Source organism: Artemia sp. Qi Xiang Cuo, chromosome 15 (assembly GCF_049724085.1).
Source record: "Artemia sp. Qi Xiang Cuo chromosome 15, ASM4972408v1, whole genome shotgun sequence".
Classification (NCBI taxonomy): Eukaryota; Metazoa; Arthropoda; class Branchiopoda; order Anostraca; family Artemiidae; genus Artemia; species Artemia sp. Qi Xiang Cuo.
Genome location: NC_142808.1, coordinates 13725625 through 13745319, shown reverse-complemented (window position 1 = coordinate 13745319; position 19695 = coordinate 13725625). Strand labels below are relative to the sequence as shown.

The following is a 19695-nucleotide window of genomic DNA, read 5'->3' as shown; positions in this document are numbered from 1 at the left end:
AAATACTGTAGATAAAGCTCAAAATTGCCACTTCTTTCAGCTCTTAGGTTCTTTCTCAAGATTCCAAGTAGGTCCAGATACTGAAACCAGAGACGGATAGTTCTGGACTCAAATAACTGTGCTTTTACACTATGAAATGTTTCATGGATAAGCTCTGCTGCTTACGACACATGTGCTTTGTCAATAGTATCTCCTTCACAAAGCAACTCGTACGCCTGTTTTGCCTTTTCAAGGGTTTCTGGTAACATGTCATTGCTATCAAACACTCTGCTATTCAAATCTGATGATATAAGGTTCGCATAAAGGGTTACCTACAACAGACCATGTCCTTGCACAGCACGAGGGACAGCTTTGCCTTGTAACATACTTCACCCCGTGTTAGGCACGTATGCTCGACTTATGATTTCCAAAGGTCTCGAGTCAGGCATAAGGAAGGTAATCGCTCCTATGAAATTCATGCGCGTGTGGAATCCACCTAGGACAACAATATCATTTCTTAAAGCACTTGCAACAGGCTCTGCATCGACGATACACTTTGGCTTCTAGTAAATCGGCTGGTCAAAGGTAATGACTAGAGTTTTTCTAGCTCGACTAGCGCGGTCTTTAGCTTAATTCTTTTGTCCTTTTTTCGGAAGTAAATAAAACGGCACAAACCTTTTGTATAGTCTTGAGCCCATTCATGTAGCAAGTACTATGGTAGATGACCCCACTGATTAGATCACCTAAAGAATGGCATGGAAACCGCAAACTGAAAGGGGGAGGGAATTCTAGAATACTGATTTGAAATTATACTGTTCGAGATTCATATTCTAAGGCACCATTCCTAGCTTGATGTGAAATGGTGAATCAAACAGAAATCAACCAAAAATAGATCAATTTTCACAACCGTTTTAGGTAAGATGATGTATTTGATTACGCAAAATCATGTGTTTAACTCTATCTTCGAATCCTCCACCATTCATTTCATAGGAAACGATAAAAAAAATACGACAACCTCTTAATTTCAAGTTTTAACCCCCTCCCCGTACCTTTAGGGCAAAAAAAGGCATAAAGGCACGGAAAAAATAGAAACCTGAATTCAGATTTAGAGTCAGCATGCTTGATTTGATAGGAAACGATTATTAAACTCCAAAATATTTATAAACATAGAAATCGATGTCCCCCCTTCAAGGGCAAATTAGGGACCCTTGTGCAAGGGGAATTTTGGTGGATTTTGTTTGTGTAATTCAGCTGATTTTTCTTAACATTTTGGACTAAAAAATATCTGTTGCAATTTTCCCGAGGTTTGACCATTTTTTCCGTATCTTTCCTCTACTATATGTGTAATGAGAAAAACTTGCCTTCAGACCTAAAAAACACATACTCTCTTAGGTTCATCGGAAACGAATTAACTCTAGCTGTAAAAGTGCTCCTGGGAAACATTGGCTTTTGCTATCCGCTGTATAGGCTCACATGATTGGCTAGGCGCTAAGGATGCTAGTTACATAAGCTATGCGGTTTAGTACTATCTATAGTTAAGGTGTGGAGCTACTACGAAGGCTATGAATATATCGAGGTATAAGGTTATTCTGGATTATCAAGACCACTCTCAAAATTGGGGTCTTTGCTCTACGCCTTGCCACTATTATGCACTTTTTGTTTGTGAAATTTCAGCTGCTCTGTGGATATATGAGAAAAATACTGGATGCGCCTGATCTTTTTTCTCATCCAAGAAATAAAGAGACAAATGCAAAAATAAAAAGACTGAAGGATACATGCTCTAGTCATATCAACAATCTATAAAGATCAGCATTAAGGCTAAATCTATAAAATGTTGACAACTCTATAAAAGTTTACAATTTTGGTAATTTATTTCTTTGCAACAATTATGTTGCGGATTGTATGAAGTTCTTGAGCCATTGTTGATATTCACCAGGAGGTGGCAGGTTTTTTCCACTTTCCCTTGCCTAGAAGGAAAGGTTTTAAATGAAAAAAATCATTCCTGAAGACGTGAAGTGTTCTGAAGCGTGGGCGATCCGAAAGGCAGAGGAGAAGTTGTTAGATGTTTTCCAGAGAAATTGCCTGCGGATTATTTTGGGTATCCGACTGACTGACCGTATCTCAAATAAAAAAAAACTATACGAAAAATGTTGTTCAATCCCGATCTCTAGGGCTATAACGAGAGAAAGGATGAGATGGCTAGGACATGTTCTGCGGATGAAGGATGACGGATTGCCAAATATTGTCCTTCTCGGCCAACCTGCTAGGGCCAAACGAAAAGCAGGTCTTCCCCTAATGGGGTGAGAGGATCTAAGGAAAGATTTAAGTGAAATAGAAACCTGTTGGGAGGGTGTAAAGAGGGATGCTTTGAATAGATTGGGATGAAGGGTAGCGTGCTTAGCTGTGTTGGCATCAGGCGGCTTGGTATTGCAGTGAGTTGTTAGTAGAAGTTGTAGCAGCAATACATATTTGCAATTTGTTTAACGTTTTTATTTATACAGTGTAACCATATTAGAATTGGAATTCTTAGCTTGTATTTCCGTGGCCTGGTGAGTTTTAGGTCATTGTTCTTATTATTATTCTTATAATAATCAAGATGTACATAAAAAATTAAAATTTATAAAACATAAAATAAACAAGAAAATTAATTTAAATACTATGTAAAGTTACATAAACTGGGAATTTATCTTTTTTCTATTAAGAGATGTAACAAAGGAGGGAATATGAGATTTCAATTTGTTTTTGAGGGAATAAGGAGAGGGAGGGGTAACTTCGGTAGATTCAAGCTCAAAAGCCTTCAAGCCTTTTCTTTTTTTTATTTCTATGGACTTTAGTAAGTCAACATTGTATGTAAGGAGTTAGCTGCAATAGTCTTATTCTTAGGAACCCTACACATTTTTCAAGCTACTATAAAGAAAAGAAAAAATTACGATTCCCCAGATTTCAATGGACCCAAAAAAATGAAAAAGCACTTACTCTTTGGCAGTAACATCCGTGGTTTTCACTTCTCCGGAGAACTTTAATTCAAAGTCATGGCGGAGCTGATCATATTGTTTTTTCAGCCATTCCAAGTCTCTTCTTGTCGCTCTATGCGCTGCAATAGACAACATAAGTGATAACACTGAAGCCGTTAGATAAATTATCATTTTTGATCGCTGACCGTTACTTTGATTAATGACGTCAGGAATGATGCAATAGAGTTTTCTATGATAATGTGATAGCATTAGAGCTAGCTTTTAGAAAATATAATTAGATAGAGCATTTCCTGTACAATAAAAGTGCACTACTATCATTATTGACAACTAAAACGTCAAGAAAACCATTCAGGTCATACAGTGAGTCGAGGCAAGGCTGTTACTCCAATTAGGAGCGGAGATGAATGTTTCACGGTCTTGCTAGCGGTTTTCCGCTTGACAGAACAGTTGGTGGAGAATTGGCAAACTAACATTAAAACAAGGAACGTCATCTTGTTTTGGAACTATTTGACCCATGGGTAGATGAGATATTCACATGGTTCCAGGGTCGTATCCAGGATTTTTTTTTTCAGGGAAGGGGTTACAAAAGGAGGTAGGCCTACTGTTCTAATATATAAAACACACTCGCGCCAGTACCAAACAAGAAAACTGGTCAAGCAACTTCTTTAACTAGATAATTGCTTTGGCTCGCTTGTAAACAGGGGTTTCTCACTCCGTGAGCAATATTTCTGAATAGTCTAGTTTTTGTTTTTTGGGGTTGAGGGACAAAAAAAGGTACCTAGGTTAGGTTACGTATTTAATATAATGCGTTCTGGGCGGCCCCCTTCCTTAATTCTTTGTGGTAGTTTTCATAATTTTTTTGCTAAAGCATAGTATTTTCATCATATTTTGTTTATTTCATAAGCATTCGCCAAATTTCACTTCTCGAGTGTGTTGTGTATATTAGAACAGTACCAAAAACTTAAAAAAAAACGTCAAAATTTCATGCATGCATTTCGTTACGTTTTTACGAGTCAAAGAAACATTTAGCAGGGGGGAGCCTCTAACTCCTTACCCCCTTTTAGATACGGTCGTGCTTGAAAAGGTATTAAGTTTGTTTGTTTTGTCGTTTCATAAAATTTTTACTCGTCGGAGGTCTTTATTGATCCTGTGGCCTCTGGTTTCAGCATTTATTTTTCAACAATATGTATACCATAAGTGCTAAATTTATTTCGAGCCTTGTTTGATAATAAAAAGAATAGAAAAACATTTTTCAAGTAACAATAATAGTTTATTAGGGGCTTATGAAACACTTCTGAAAAATACAATTTTTAAAACATGATATTATTTAAAGTTTTATTTTTTCCTTCAGCGTATATAATAAGGTAATCAGTTTCTCACGTTAGATAATTTGTTAATTTGAAAAGTTAAATAATTTTTGAAAAACTGCAATGATTTGAAGGACGGTAATTCTGAATTCAGATCGCAGTTAACTACTTAAGAAAAACACTGTTTTCAGATAATAGACTACCAATCAGGGTTGCCAACACTGGTGATTGGTACTATTTTTTCCATTTTGGTATATATACCTGAACAGGCACAATCACACAACATTCGGTATTATTGCACTTACGCTAGGAAAACTGACTGATTGGGCAAAAGGTTGCCAACTGCACATATTTTAGGTAAAAAGGACATTTTCCTATGTTCGGGTTTACACCTGGGAATAAATGCATAAACTCATAGGCACCGCTATAGCGCTGCCTAAGTAAAGAACGATGTTGGAACAATGTATTTGTTTTTGTTTTTTTGGTTGTTCATTTGTTTTTTTTGGTTGCTCACTTCGTATCAAAGGAGTTGTCGTAGAAACTTCGAAAAGGGCACATTCAATTGGAAATTGAATTGGCTTGAGCCCTTTTTAATAGTCGAAAGTGGTTGGAAGGTAACTAACACCCCTTCCACGCCCACCATTTCACGAAACACATCCAATCAAAATTTTAAGATACTCATTTTGCTCAACGTAGTTGAAAGATCTAGAAATTATGTCTTTGAGGAGGACACTGCCTCCACAGCCCTCAGGGCAAGGGTTGTAATTTATGCCCTGGGGACATATAAGGATATTATTGAAAGCGTTGTCGTAGAAACCTCAAAGTGCTCATTTAATTGAAAATTCAAAGAACAAGTGCCCTTTTTAATAGTCGAGAGTAATTAGAGAGCAACTAACCCCCCTCTCACGCCCACCTTTTTCCAAAACACATCCAATCAAATTTTGAGATATCTATTTTGTTCAACGTAGTTGAAAGTTCTGGAAATTAGGTCATTAAGGATGACAAAACCCCCCATAGCCCTCAGGGAGAGGGTTGTAAGTTATGTCCTGGGGACATATAAGGTTTTTATAGAAAAAGCAGTTGTAAAAACTTCAAAAAGGGCTCATTCAATTGGAAATGGAAATGATTAGTGCCCTTTTTAATAGTTGAAAGTGATTGGAGGGCGACTAACCCCCCTCTCACGCCCACAATTGCCCCAAACACCTGCAATCAAAATTTTGTGATATCCATTTTGTTCAACGCAGTTGAACAACCCATTTGGTTCAAGTTTTGGAAATTAAGTCTTAGAGAATGAGAGCCCCCCTCAGAGCACTCAGGGCAAGGGTTGTAAATTATGCCTTGGGGGAATATAAGGTTCTTATAGAAAGAGTTGTCGTAGAAACTTTAAAAAGGGGCTTATTTGATTGGAAATTGAAAGGGGTAGTGCCCTTTTTAATAATCAAAAGTGATTGGAGGACAACTAACCCCCCTCTCACGCCCACCAGTTTCCCAAACACATCCAATCATAATTTTGAGACAGCCATTTTCTTCAACGTAGTTGAAAGTTGTGGAAATTATGTCTTTGAGGATGATAACCCCCCCCCCCCCCCCAAACCCCTCAGGGCAAGGGTTGTAAGTTATACCCTTGGGGTATATTAGGTTTTTATAGAAAGTGTTGTCGTAGAAACTTCAAAAAGGGATCATTTGATTGGAAACATGAAAGGGCTAGTGCCTTTTTTAATAGTAGAAAGTGATTGGAGGGCAACTAGCCCCCCTATCACGCCCACTATTTCTCCAAAAACATTCAATCAAATTTTTGAGATAGGCTTTTTTCAACGTAGTTGAGAGTTAAAGAAATTAGGTCTATAAGAGGGACAAGCCCCCACAGCCCTAAGGGTAAGGGCTGCAAATTATTCTTTGGGGGCGTATAAAGGTTTTTAAAGAAAGCGGTGTTGTAGAAGCTAAAAAAAGGGCTCATTCGATTGGAAATTGAGAGAGCTAGTGCTCTTTTTAATAGTCAAAAGTGATTAATGGGCAACAAACCCCCTTCTCATGCCCACCATTTCTGCAAACATATCCAATCGAAATTTGGAAATAACCATTTTGTCCAACTGAGTTTAAAGTTCTGGTAATGAGGTCTTTGAGGATGACAACCCCCCTCCCCCAACTCTCAGGACAAGGGTTGTAAGTTATGCCCTGAGGGCATATAAGGTTTTATAGAAAGAGTTGTCGTAGAAACTTCACAAAGGGCTCATTTGATTGGAAATTGAAAGGGCTAGTGCCCTTTTTAATAGTCGAAAGTGATTGGAGGAAAAGTAACCCCCTCTCACGAACACTATTTTTCCGAACACATTCAATCAAAATTTTGAGATGGCCATTTCGTTCAACGTAGTTCAAAGGTCCAGAAATTATGTCTTCGAGGATGACAAACCACCCACAGCCCCCAGGGCAAAGGTTGTAAGTTATGCCCTGGGGGCATATAAGATTTTTATAGAAAGCGTTGTCGTAGAAACTTCAAAAAAGGCTCATTCAATTGGAAATTGAGAGGACTAGTGTCCTTATTAATAGCCAACAGCGATTGGAGGGCGAATGCCTCCCCCCCCCCCCCAAGCCTATCATTTCCACAAAGACTTACGATCAACATTTTGATATCGCTATTTTGTTGAACGTAGTAAAGGGGTCTGGAAATTATGTTTTTGAGCATGACAACCCCCCATAACCCTCAGGGCTAAGATTGTAATTTATGCCCTAGGGGTATATAAAGTTATTATATAAAGAGTTGTAAAAAAAACCTCAAAAAGGGGTCATTGGATTGGAAATTGAGGGGGCTATTGCCCTTTTCAATAGTCGAAAGTAATCGGAGGGAGAATCACCCCCGCCCCATGCCCATTATTTCCCCAAACATTTCCGATCAACATTTTGATATGGCCTTTTTGTTCAACGTAGTTGAAAGGTCTGCAAATTATGTCTTTGAGGACGACAACTCTCCCCCCATAGCCCTCAGGACAAGGGTTCTAAGTTACACCCCTGCGGCATATAAGGTTTTTATAGAAAGATTTGTCGTAGAAGCTTCAAAAAGGGCTCATTCAATTGGAAATTGAGAGGACTAGTGCATTTTTTATTAGTCGAAAGTAATCAGAGGGCAAATGGCCCCCGCCCCCATGCCCATCATTTCCCCAAACGCTTACAATCAAAATTTTGAGATAGCCATTTTGTTCGGAAAGGTCTGAAATTATGTTTTTGAAGATAAAAGATCCCACCAGCCCTCAGGGCAAGGGTTTTAGATTCTGCCCAGGGGACATATAAGGTTTTTATAGAAAGCGTGGTCCTACATACTTTGGAGGGGGCTCATTGGATTGGTAATTAGACACTCTAGTGCTCTTTTTAAGAGTCAAAGTGATCGGAGGGCAGCTAACCTCCTCCCCCCACACACGTCGTATTGACCCGAAATGCATCTAATAGAAATTTCGCGATAACAATTCTATTCAAAATAGTCTAAATATAATATAACAAAGCTTTTGGGGTTGAAACAAACCCCAGAGATTAGGAGCAAGGGTTGTAAGTTATGCTCAGGGGGCATTTAAGATTTTTATGGAAGGGATGGTTATTTAACTTTAAAAGAGGCTCAGTCTTTCTCCCTGAAAAAGACTATGTCAACATAAAACGAAAAGAAATTAATTAAAAAATTTTTTCACAAAATAAGTTTTTAAAAATAAAGTAAAGAACTCCATTTAACCAAAAATGAACAAAAATAGAATAAAATAATGTACCAAGCATACAACTACCACAAATCAGCATCAATAAATAAATAAATAAATCCAAAACAAACAGAAATTGAAATAAATAACAGGATCAAACTCAAAACGAGCAGAAATTAATATGAGTAGGGTTCAAAGCCCCACGGTTTCTAAAAGCCAGAATGTAGTTTATACTTCACTGAAAAAATTCTTTCAAACATTTCCATTTTTATAGATTTAAGGGATCAAAAATTAGTTAAGATTTTAGGAGAAGTGTATTCGTATATATATATATTAAACCGATTATGCGCATTTTTATTCAGTAAATTCATTTGAATTTTTTTCAGTAAAGTACAAATTATATTCTGGCTTTTAGAAAGCAAGGGGTTTAGAATCCTACTCTTATTAATTTTATTAATATATAGGGTGAGGGGGGAACATTGGATGTTTGTTGTTGTTATTATTTTCATATTTCATTTTCATGTAAATTGGCTATTTTGAGAAAATATAATTCTAATTATAATACATTCTAATTTATAGACGGGATATTACGAACATAATCATTGTTAGCAAATTTGGCAAAGTTTGTCAGACTAAAAAGTTATCATGTTAAGGTTTTGTTTAATTTAAAATATCTCCAGTATCAGATCTAAATGTCCCCACTCTGTATACTTGTTAGAATGATTACTTTAGGGTTTTTTTTATACTAAAATTATTCTTTGTAATACATGTTGGGCTAGAAACAAGTCATAGACCACATGTGGTTTGAGGGCCACATGTAGTCTCCGCGCTAAATGGAGCTATCTTTTTTTTCTCTTCTTCTTTATATTAACTCTTATCTTTATATTATAAAGCTCTTATAAAGGGCTCTCTTCTTTATATTATACATATCTCTTCTTCTTCTTTATATGTGAGATGAATGCCTGTTTTTTTTAGATTTTTATTTTTGAATCCGCGTTGATTTTATGTTTTTTTTTACTTAGGTTTTGTTTTTCTCACTGAATAAGCTTATTATACATACATCCGAAATGTTAGAACATAAAAGCTCATTTCTAATGTTTTCCAAGCTTCATAGTTTACATGCTGTTTAGCTTAGTCCAAGGGGTTGCTCACTCTAAAAAATCATGTAAACGGATTGGTCATTGGATTGGATTGCCAAGTATTTAGAGGAGTGTAGCAAGCGGGACTGTGTCAGGCGTGGAGAAACTATTCCAAGCGTGGTAGCGCACGTGGCGTTCCGAGACGTAAACCAGGTGGCGGGAAGTCAGCACCCCTCGGCTTCGTCTTTCTGTTTCTTTTGAAGTCAAGTTGAAACTTTCAGCAATGGTTTCAAAGGAGAGGGAAGGGGAACTTATATTTTGTGTTGGGGGAGGAAAAAGAACATTCACTGATTATCATTGAATAGTATGGGATTATATCCCTTGCATAGCCTAACTTGTCCATCGTTCAATAGGCTTTGATGCTAGTTTCTAAAATATGCCTATATGCATATGTTAGCTAAGGTTTTTGTTCAGCCGGGCACTTTGTAGCGAAGGAGTTGTCGTAGAAACTTTGAAAAGGGGTCATTCAATTGGAAATTAGAGTGGCTAGTGCCCTTTTTAATAGTCGAAAGTGATTGGAGGGCAACTAGCCCCCCCCCATGCCCATCATTTCCCCAAACACATCCAAACAAAATTTTGAGATACCCATTTTGTTCAGCGTAGTTGATTTCCAGATAGAAAATATATTTTTGAGGAGGACACTCCCCCACAACCCTCAGGGCAAGGGTTTTAAGTTATGCCCTGGAGGCATGTAAGTTTTTTATAGAAGGCGTTGTCGTCGGAACTTCAAAAAAGGTTCACTCGATTGGAAATTCAAAGAGCTAGTGCCATTTTTAATTGTCGAAAGTGATTGGGGGGCGAAAAGCCCCCCCCCCCACACGCGCAACATTCCCCGACACGCATCCAATCAAAACTTTGAGACAACCATTTTTTTCAGCGTAATTGATTTCCAGATAGAAAATATGTTTTTAAGGAGGGCACTCCCCCACAATCTCCAGGGCAAGGGTTTTAAGTTATGCCCTGGGGGCATATAAGGTTTTTAAAGAAGGCGTTGTTGTAGAAACTTCAAAAAAGCTCATTCAATTGGAAATTCAAAGGGCTAGTGCCCTTTTTAATAGTCGAAACTGATCTGAGGGGAACTGCCCCCCCCCCAATCCCATCATTCCCCCAAACACATCCAATAAAACTTTTGAGATAGCCATTTTGTTCAGCGTAGTTGATTTCCAGATCGAAAATATATTTCTGAGGAGGACACTCCCCCACAACCCTCAGGGCAAGGATTATAAGTTATGCTCTGGGGGCATATAAGGTTTTTATTGAAATCTTTGTCGTAAAAATTTGAAAAAGGGCTCATTTGATTTCAAATTCAAAGGGATAGTATCCTTTTTAATAGTTGAAAGTGATTTGAGGGCAACTAACCCCCCACTCACGCCCACCTTTCCCCAAACACATCCAATCAAAATTTTTAGATAGCCATTTTATTCAACGTAGTTGAATGTTTTGGAAATTAGGTCCTTAAGGATGACAATTCCTCCCCCCACAGCCCTCAGGGCTATGGTTGTAATCTATGCCCTAGGGCATATAAAGTTTTTATTGAAAGCGTTGTCGTAGAAACTTCAAAAGGGCTCATTCAATTGGAAATTGAAAGGGATAGTGCTTTTTTTAATAGTTGAAAGTGATTGGATAGCGACTAACGCCCCTCTCACGGCCACCATTTTCCAAAACACATCCAATGAAAATTTTGAGATATCCAGTTTGTTCAACGTAGTTGAACGTCCTGGAAATTAGGTCTTTTAGGATGATAACCCCCTCAGAGCCCTCAGTGCAAGGGTTGTAAGTTATGCCATGGGGGTATATAAGGTTTATACAGAAACTTGTTGCATAAATCATATGCAGCACGATCTCGCTGCCTAAGTAAAGAACGGGGACACTCGAGAACGAGACAAGAAACGGGGACTAACTAAAGAGGAGGAAACTCCCCCACAACCCTCAGGGCAAGGGTTTTAAGTTATGCCCTGGGGGCATATAAGAACGATGTTGGCACAATGTCTTATTTATTAATTTTTTCTTTTAGAGCAGGGCACTTCGTATCGAATAAGTTGTCGTAGAAACTTCGAAAAAAGCTCATTCAATTGGAAATTGGAGTGGCTTGTGCCCTTTTTAGTAGTCGAAAGTGATTGGAGGGTAACTAGCCCCCCACGCCCATCAATCCCCCAAACACATCCAATCAAAATTTTGAGATAGCCATTTTGTTCAGCGTAGTTGATTTTCAAATAGAAAATATGTTTTTGAGGAGGACACTTCCACAAAACCCTCAAGACAACGGTTTTAAGTTATGCCCTGGGGGTATATAAGGCTTTTATAGAAGGTGTTTTCGTAGAAACTTCAAAAAAGCTCATTCAATTGGAAATTCAAAGGGCTAGTGCCCTTTTTAATAGTCGAAATTGAATGAAGGGCAACTAGCCCCCCCCCCCCACGCCCATCATTTCCCCAAACACATCCAATCAAAAATTTGAGATAGCCAATTTGTTCAGCGGAGTTGATTTCCACATAGAAACGATGATTTTGAGGAGGGCACTCCCCCTCAGAGCCCTCAGTGCAAGGGTTGTAAGTTATGCCCTGGGGGCATATAAGGTTTATATAGAAAGTTGTTGGTTAAATCATAGGCAGCACGATCGCGTTGCCTAGGTAAAGAACGGGGACACTTGAGAACGAAACAAGAAAAGGGGACTAAGTAAAGAGGAGGACACTCCCCCACAATCCTCAGGGTAAGGGTTTTAAGTTATGCCCTGGGGACATATAAGAATGATGTTGGCACAATATATTATTTATTAATTTTTTTACTTTAGAGCAGGGCACTTCGTATCGAATAATTTGTCGTAAAAACTTCAAAAAGCACCCATTCAATTGGAAATTGGAGCGGCTAGTGCCCTTTTTAATAGTCGAAAGTCATTGGAGGGCAACCAGCCCCCCCACCACGCCCATCATTCCCCCAAACACATCCAATCCAAATTTTGAGATAGCCATTTTGTTCAGCGTAGTTGATTTCAAGATAGAAAATGTGTTTTTGAGGACACTCCCACAAAACCCTCAGGGCAAGGGTTTTAAGTTATTCCTTGGGGGCATATGAGGTTTTCATAGAAGGCGTTGTCGTAGAAACTTCAAAAAAGCTCATTCAATCGGATATTCAAAGGGCTAGTGCCCTTTTTAATAGTCGAAAGTGATTGGAGGGCAACTAGCTCCCCCCCCCCCCAGTCCATCATTCCCCCAAACAAAAATTTTGAGATAGCCATTTTGTTCAGCGTAGTTGATTTCCAGATAGAAAATATATTTTTGAGGAGGATACTCCCCCACAGCCCTCAGGGCAAGGGTTTTAAGTTATGCCCTAGGGGCAAACAAAGTTTTTTTAGAAGGCGTTGTCGTAGAAACTTCAAAAAAGGGCTCATTCGATTTGAAATTCAAAGCTCTAGTGCCCTTTTTAATAGTCGAAAGTGATAAGTGATATTTTTTGTTGTTGCTGTTGTTTAGACCAGGGCACTTTGTGTCGAAGGAGTTGTCGTGGGAACTTCGAAAGGGGCTCATTCGATTGAAAATAGAAAGGGCTGATGCCCTTTTAATAGTCGAAAGTGATTGAAAGGCAACTAATCCCTCTTGCACTCCCACCCTCCCACGTCCACCCTCACATTTGTCCATTATGTTTAAAAACTAAATATTGCCTCAAGATTAAATCTAAATGCACTGTGTTAATGCTAATTCCCAATAGGGAATCTCAGCAGTATCCCAAGAACGACTGAGGGTATTATATTCAAACTTTCGGGGCTACTTCTGCTCTTGAAATTTAACCAAATCAAAATAGCATAAGTGTATCCAAGCTATCAAAGAAAGTAAACAGATTTTTTTGCGAATGGTATCAAGTTTTCCATTTCAGGTCAACTAGAGGAGGTATGAAACTAAATTAAACAGTATTATTTGTGTCCAGATTTTTAAAAGGGTATGTGCTGTTAAAAATTGCGGAAAATTTTTCTCCAGCATACAAATAGCAGGCCAAACTATAAAGTCTTAAAAAAGAAAAGATTTAAAGTGTTATTTTCTTTTTCCCTGAAAATACAATGCCAATATAAAACGAACAGAAATTAATTAAAAAAAACTTTTTCCACAAAATAAGTTTTTAAAAGAAAAGTAAAGAGCTCCATTAAAAAAAAATGAGCAAAAATAAAATAAAAAAATCTACCAAGCGTGAAACTACCACAAAACGAACAGAAATTACAATAAATAATCGAGTCAAACTCAAAACGAGCAGAAATTAACAAAAGTTGGGCGCAAAACCCCTATGCCTTCCCAAGGCCAGAAAAAAATCTGCACTTTACTGAAAAAATACAAAGTAATATGCATTGTCAGTTTAATATACATATATTGATATTTAGTAATCAAATGTTAATATTATTTGATTTATTAAAGCTATAAAAGTAAAAACATTTATATTTTTTTCAGTAAAGTGCGAATTTTGTTCTGGCCCTGGGAAGACATAGGTGTTTTGCGCCCAACTACAGTTAATTTCTGTTGGTCTTGATTTTGACTAGGTTATTTATTCTAATATCCGTTCGTTTTGTGTTTCATGTATTTATCGATGCTGATATATTGTAATTCCACGACTGTTAAATTATTTGATTTTATATTTGCTAACTTTTGGCTTGATTGGACTCTTTAAGTTTATTGGAAAAACTTACTTTGTTGGAATAGTTTCTTTAAATTAATATCCTTATAAGCCAGGGTTGATGGAAATCAATCACTGACTATGTATTTTTTTCAGTAAAGTGCAAATTTTGTTCTGGCCTTGGGTTTCATTTATTTATCTATGCTGATTTGCGGTAGTTTCACATTTGGTAGATTATTTGATTTTATTTTTGCTCATTTTTTGTTTAATGGAGTTCTTTACTTTTCTTTGAAAAACTTTTTTTGTGGAAAAAGTTTTTTTTTAAATTAATATCCCTATAAGCCAGGGTTGATGGAAATCAATCACTGACTATATATGTAAAATACATAGTCAGTATGGTTTGATTTAGGACACTTTTACTCCGATCGTTTTAAAGTTGGGTTTTTAATATTATTCCATTTGAAAAAACTAGTTTTTAATTATGGTTCTTTCATTTCAAAAACCAGTTTTCTATTTTTTTAATTTCAACAAGATGTGACGAGCCAACCATAAGTGAAATACATACTTAAAATATTTTGAATTTAAACATGTGTTCTGATACTAGACCCGTGTTTATAATTACCAAGCTCTGATATCCTTATAAGCCAGTGTTGATGAAAATCAAACACTGACAAACACTATTACGTTTGCAATAGTGTTTTAGTATTATTAAAATGATTGATGATTGATTGATGTATGTAAAATGCATAGTCAGTATGTTTTGATTTAGGATACTTATACCCCGATCGTTTTAAAGTTCTTTCTTTAAAATTCTTCCATTTTGAAAATTTTGTTTTTCATTATAGGCCTTTCATCTGAAAAAAAAACTAGTTATTCTTCGTTTCGTTGATCCGTTTAAAGCTCTTTCTTTTTTGAAAAAAAAGTTTTCTTTTTATTTATGTTCAACAAGAAGTGACGAATCAATCTTAATTGGAATACATACTTAAAATTTTGAATTTAAACATCTTTATTCTGATACTAGCCCCGTGTTTGTAATCATCAAGCTCAGAAATCCTTAGAAACCAGGTTTGACGGAAATCAAACACTGACTATGTAAGTAAAATACATAGTCAGTATGACTTGATTTAGGACCCTTATGCTCAAATCTTAAGGATTTTTAATGATCGATAGTTAATCAGTGAGGAACATTCTCTAATAATCATCTAAATGATTGTAATTCAAACAAGGTGACACAGGTTCAAAAGTAAGAAATTATGGGATAAGGGGGGAGGGGTGTTTGAAGTGGCTTGGAGCCACAAAATAAGAGCTTAACGCGTCTAATTTTCTACATCTTTATTTAAATATTAACCTTAGATATGGTCTCAACAAGTTCAGATTTTCAATCAGCAGATCAGAAGAGCAGCAGATCAGCAGGCAGCAGATCAGCAGGTCTATATATTTGAGGGAAAGGGGGTGAATCAGGGACACAAATACTCTACTTACGGCTATACGTTGATTGATAATCCTTGCAAGACTTCGATCCCAAAAAGATTTGGCATATCCACCATCTGTGGAACATGGACTAAATGTGACTTAAAATTGGACGTATATGTCGCAAAATCAGCATTAGACGTGTAATTAGAAAACTCAGAAACCCTTTCGTGTCAATTCTGAAGAGCACCGTCTCTAAAAATAGGGGAGGCCGGAAGGGCTAGAAACCCTAACGTTTAAGGACGCTTCAATCAAACAGATTTAAAATCCTTGCGAGAACCCGAGAAATCCCCGAAAATCCTCCTATCACTGACTATAAAAAAGTGTAAAATTCCCACCATTTTTCCTATAAAAGGGTATGCACGAAGCTCCTGTTACATGTCTTATTCTCATAACTTAGGGTTCATGTATCCAGGGGCAGCTCTTACCATGTCACCTCTGAAGGAACATTGGTTTTTAACTTTTAGGAAGTTCGGAATATTTACGTTTTGACTATTGACAAGTAAAGTTGGTGGCACTCAAGGGCATAACAGGCATTGAAAAAGCGATAGGTTGCCCTAAGATTAGTTTTGTAACTTAAAAAAGGCACTAAAGCTTTCAAATGCAATCGAACGAGCCCCCCTTCCCCCAAACAATGATGGATGTAGAGCAAAATCTTGGTGGGTGCGGCAGTGTGACAAGGGCAACAATAGACAAGTAAATAAACAAAAAATGAAACATAGAAAAAAGGCATGCAACGAGGGCACCAGAAAAATCTGGCGGCCCCCCTGGATCCGCCAGTGCCCTCCAAGTTTTTATGATCATCCGTTGCTTATGAAAATGTCTTGGAAAAAACACATTGGCATATTGTTACAATAGGCAGTCACTATCATGACCCTATCTTGAACAGCTGATTGCGTATTTTTATTTCTTGAGTAAGGCCGCATATTTTTCTTCATCAGTATCAGCGCTATTATTTTATAAATGCGACACAGCATACCACTATGCTGCATCTTCTACAATGTCTGCCAATATTATTTTACTACTACGTTATCTATGTAAATATAATAAATATCTATGCTAGATGTCTCTAAAATCGATTTTTTTTTTAATTTTTTTTATCGAACAGCTCGTGGTAACGAACTGTAAGTAAGGAGCGACACGGCTATATAGTAACTGAAGCTCTAAGAAACGAAGCTTTGATATTAACAGGTATATCAAAAGAATTAGCTTTTTATGCTGATTCGTAATATATAATATTCATTGAGTTTGGTGTTACCGATCTTAAACTACAAACAAAATCGAAAAAATTTACGTGATTTTCGGAAAGGCAGGAAAGAGCAGCATATCAGAGAACCAAAACTGTAGATGTTTCAAGCTCCCATCTGAAAAAATATTGATTTTTTTTTTTTGCCAGAAGAATGATCGCGGAGTTTCAATATCGATCGTATCAAACTAATGTTCCTAGAATATCGAGAGGGAGCATCTTCGAACTGAAATTAAAAGTTCTAGTGCCCTTTTTAAGTGACCAAAAAGATTCGAGGGTAGCTAGCCCCCTCCCACGCGCCTTTTCCCCTTGAAGTCATCCGATCAAAATTTTGAGATATCCATTTTCTTCAGCATAGTTGAAAGGTCCAATGACTATGAGTTTGGAGATAACATGACCCCCTCCCCACAGCCCTTGAGAAAGGTCTTTAAGATATAAAATTTGTCCAATGCTTGCGTATAGCATTTGTTATTGGGAAGCATGCATACATTTTTCGGTTGGGGGAGGGGTGAATTTGCAGCTGAGGGAATTTTCCACGGGGAGATTTGTCCATGGGGGGGAGTTTTTGATGGGGAGGGAGTTTCCAGGGCCTGAACTTTTCAGGAGAAATTTTTGCCTTGGGGAATTTTCTAGAGTTCCAATACAAAATTATTTTTGTTTTTCTTGCTTTCTCTTTACCGACTCAATTTTATGTGTGGAGATGTCAAGAGTAATTGTCCAGGGTAAATCTTCACTGGGATTAAGCTTTCAAAATGCTCTTCCTAAAAGGGGAGCGATTTTTCCTTGGAGGAGGTTAAGGGGTTTCCGAGAATTATTTAAAACACGATCAGATAAAAAAAAACAAAAAAACAAGTTTTTTCAACTGAAAGTGAGGAGCAACATTAAAAATTAAAACGAACAGAAAATATTGCGTATATAAGGGGGGTTGCCCGCTCCTCAATACCTTGCTTCTTAAGGTAAGGTCTGTTTTTTTATCCCAATTCATTGAGATCGACTCTTGAAACACAAGGGTTGCTTTAATTAGAACAGCAAGAAGCTTTTTTAAAAGTAGTTTAAAACTTTAGTGTGAAGAGCGAGTTATTGAGGAGAAGACACCTCTCTCATATACGTATTACTTTCTGTTCATTTTAAGATTTAAGTCTGCTCCTTAAAAAACTTGTTTTTTATTTATTTAGTTAATGATCAGAGTCAGGTTAAACGACTAAAAATCTTTTTTTTATTGAAGGTCATACGAAAATTATCTTACGTTTTCGCAGATGCTTATCTAAACTTTCAAATAGGTCTGGTTTGACTATTAACAGGCAAAGAAAATTTGATAGGTGCAGAAGGTGACCCAATTTTTCAACACAAATTGTAGCAATATTTGCGGAAAGATTTTGCAGAGTAAAATTAAGCCATTGTTAATTTCTTGGACTGTAGGCTCCGTTACCTTCATGAAATTACAGTTACTTTTTTCTGCCGTTATATAATATATGTTGTTATATAATATATATATATTTTTTTTTTTTTTTTTTTTTTTTTTTACACACACACACACACACACACACACACACACACACACACACACACACACACACACACACACACACACACACACACACACACACACACACACACACACACACACACACACACACACACACACACACACACACACACACACACACACACACACACACACACACACACACACACACACACACACACACACACACACACACACACACATATATATATATATATATATATATATATATATATATATATATATATATATATATATATATATATATATATATATATATATATATATATATATATATATATATATATATATATATATATATATATATATATATATATATATATATATATATATATATATATATATATATATATATATATATATATATATATATATATATATATATATATATATATATATATTTTTTTTTTTTTTTTTTTTTTTTTTTTTTTTTTTTTTTTTTTTTTTTTTTTTTTTTTTTTTTTTTTTTTTTTTTTTTTTTTTTTTTATATATATGTGTGTGTGTGTGTGTGTGTGTGTGTGTGTGTGTGTGTGTGTGTGTGTGTGTATGTATATATATATATATATATATATATATATATATATATATATATATATATATATATATATATATATATATATATATATATATATATATATATATATATATATATTTGGGCCATGGCAAAAAAAGGAAAATCACACAAAATAATAACATGATTATAACACTCATAGCAAAGTATGGTAGCCTACATAACAATAACAACGAAAAATTACAAAACATTACAAAAACATAATAAAGCACACGATACCATTAAACTAACATAAATAGATAGATGTATGTTACATCTATCAAGGGCCATGACTACAAAAATAACAAACAAGAAAATAACTTACACACATACAACAATACTTTCCACACTCACCCCACCCCTTTTACAAAAATCTATCTCTATGTGACATACCCAATTTTATATACTTTGCTATCATTCTTATTGTCCCATAATTTTTTGATCCCATTACTGAAATCAACCACTCACTTGTCCCCACATTAACAAAAAATAATTCATTCCTTAAATCCTGTAATTCGGGACAAAGGGCCATGAAATGAAGCAGATCCTCACCATTTACTCCACACATAGGGCCTGAGTAAGGAACGTCCAGTACCCTCACACTCCCTAAATATGTCCTCCTGTCTCCAAGTGCTAGAAAGTTACCCCTCCATGATATAAACCACCTAGTTTTTTCACTATTTAAACCCGCTTTAAAATAATTATAATATCCCCAGACCTCCTTCCAATGCCGGTAAATGCCGAGGGACACCGAGGCTGAAACTTCACACTGCCATTTCTGAATCTCCTGATCTTCAAGCACTCCCTTTACTAGTTTTGCTACATTTCCTACTTCCAGCCCTATCCCCTTCCCTTCATTCCAAACACCTGATAACCCACAACTATTTAAGATTGATTTCACCTGGGAAGCCCATGAACATTTCCTTCTATCCTTCAACACCTCCAGATAAGCTGCATTTACTAACCTATTATTCTGTAAACCAATCACCTTTTCCCAGTATCCTATCATTCTAACCAATCTTTTACCCTCAATGAAAACAATCCTAGATCACCCTTTAACACCAGATTATTAAATTTCCCGCTTAGCCCTAAAAGTCTCCTGAAATGTCCTAAATAAATTATCTCTATTTTTTCCCCTTTTTCAAAACCCCAAACTTCCCCACCGTAACTCAATGCTGGGCCTACCTTCGTCTCAAAAATTCTCTTCTGCA

At 36.5% G+C, this 19695-nt stretch overlaps 1 protein-coding gene across 1 annotated transcript in view; it reads right to left on the bottom strand.

Moving 5' to 3' along the window:
• Positions 1-19695, bottom strand: part of LOC148943354 (uncharacterized) — a 463023-nt gene that overhangs the window by 104451 nt on the left and 338877 nt on the right. Inside the window, exon 12 of the mRNA XM_089101108.1 lies at positions 2956-3073. Coding sequence (XP_088957234.1) covers positions 2956-3073 — 118 coding nt within the window. The remainder of the gene's footprint in view (positions 1-2955; positions 3074-19695) is intronic.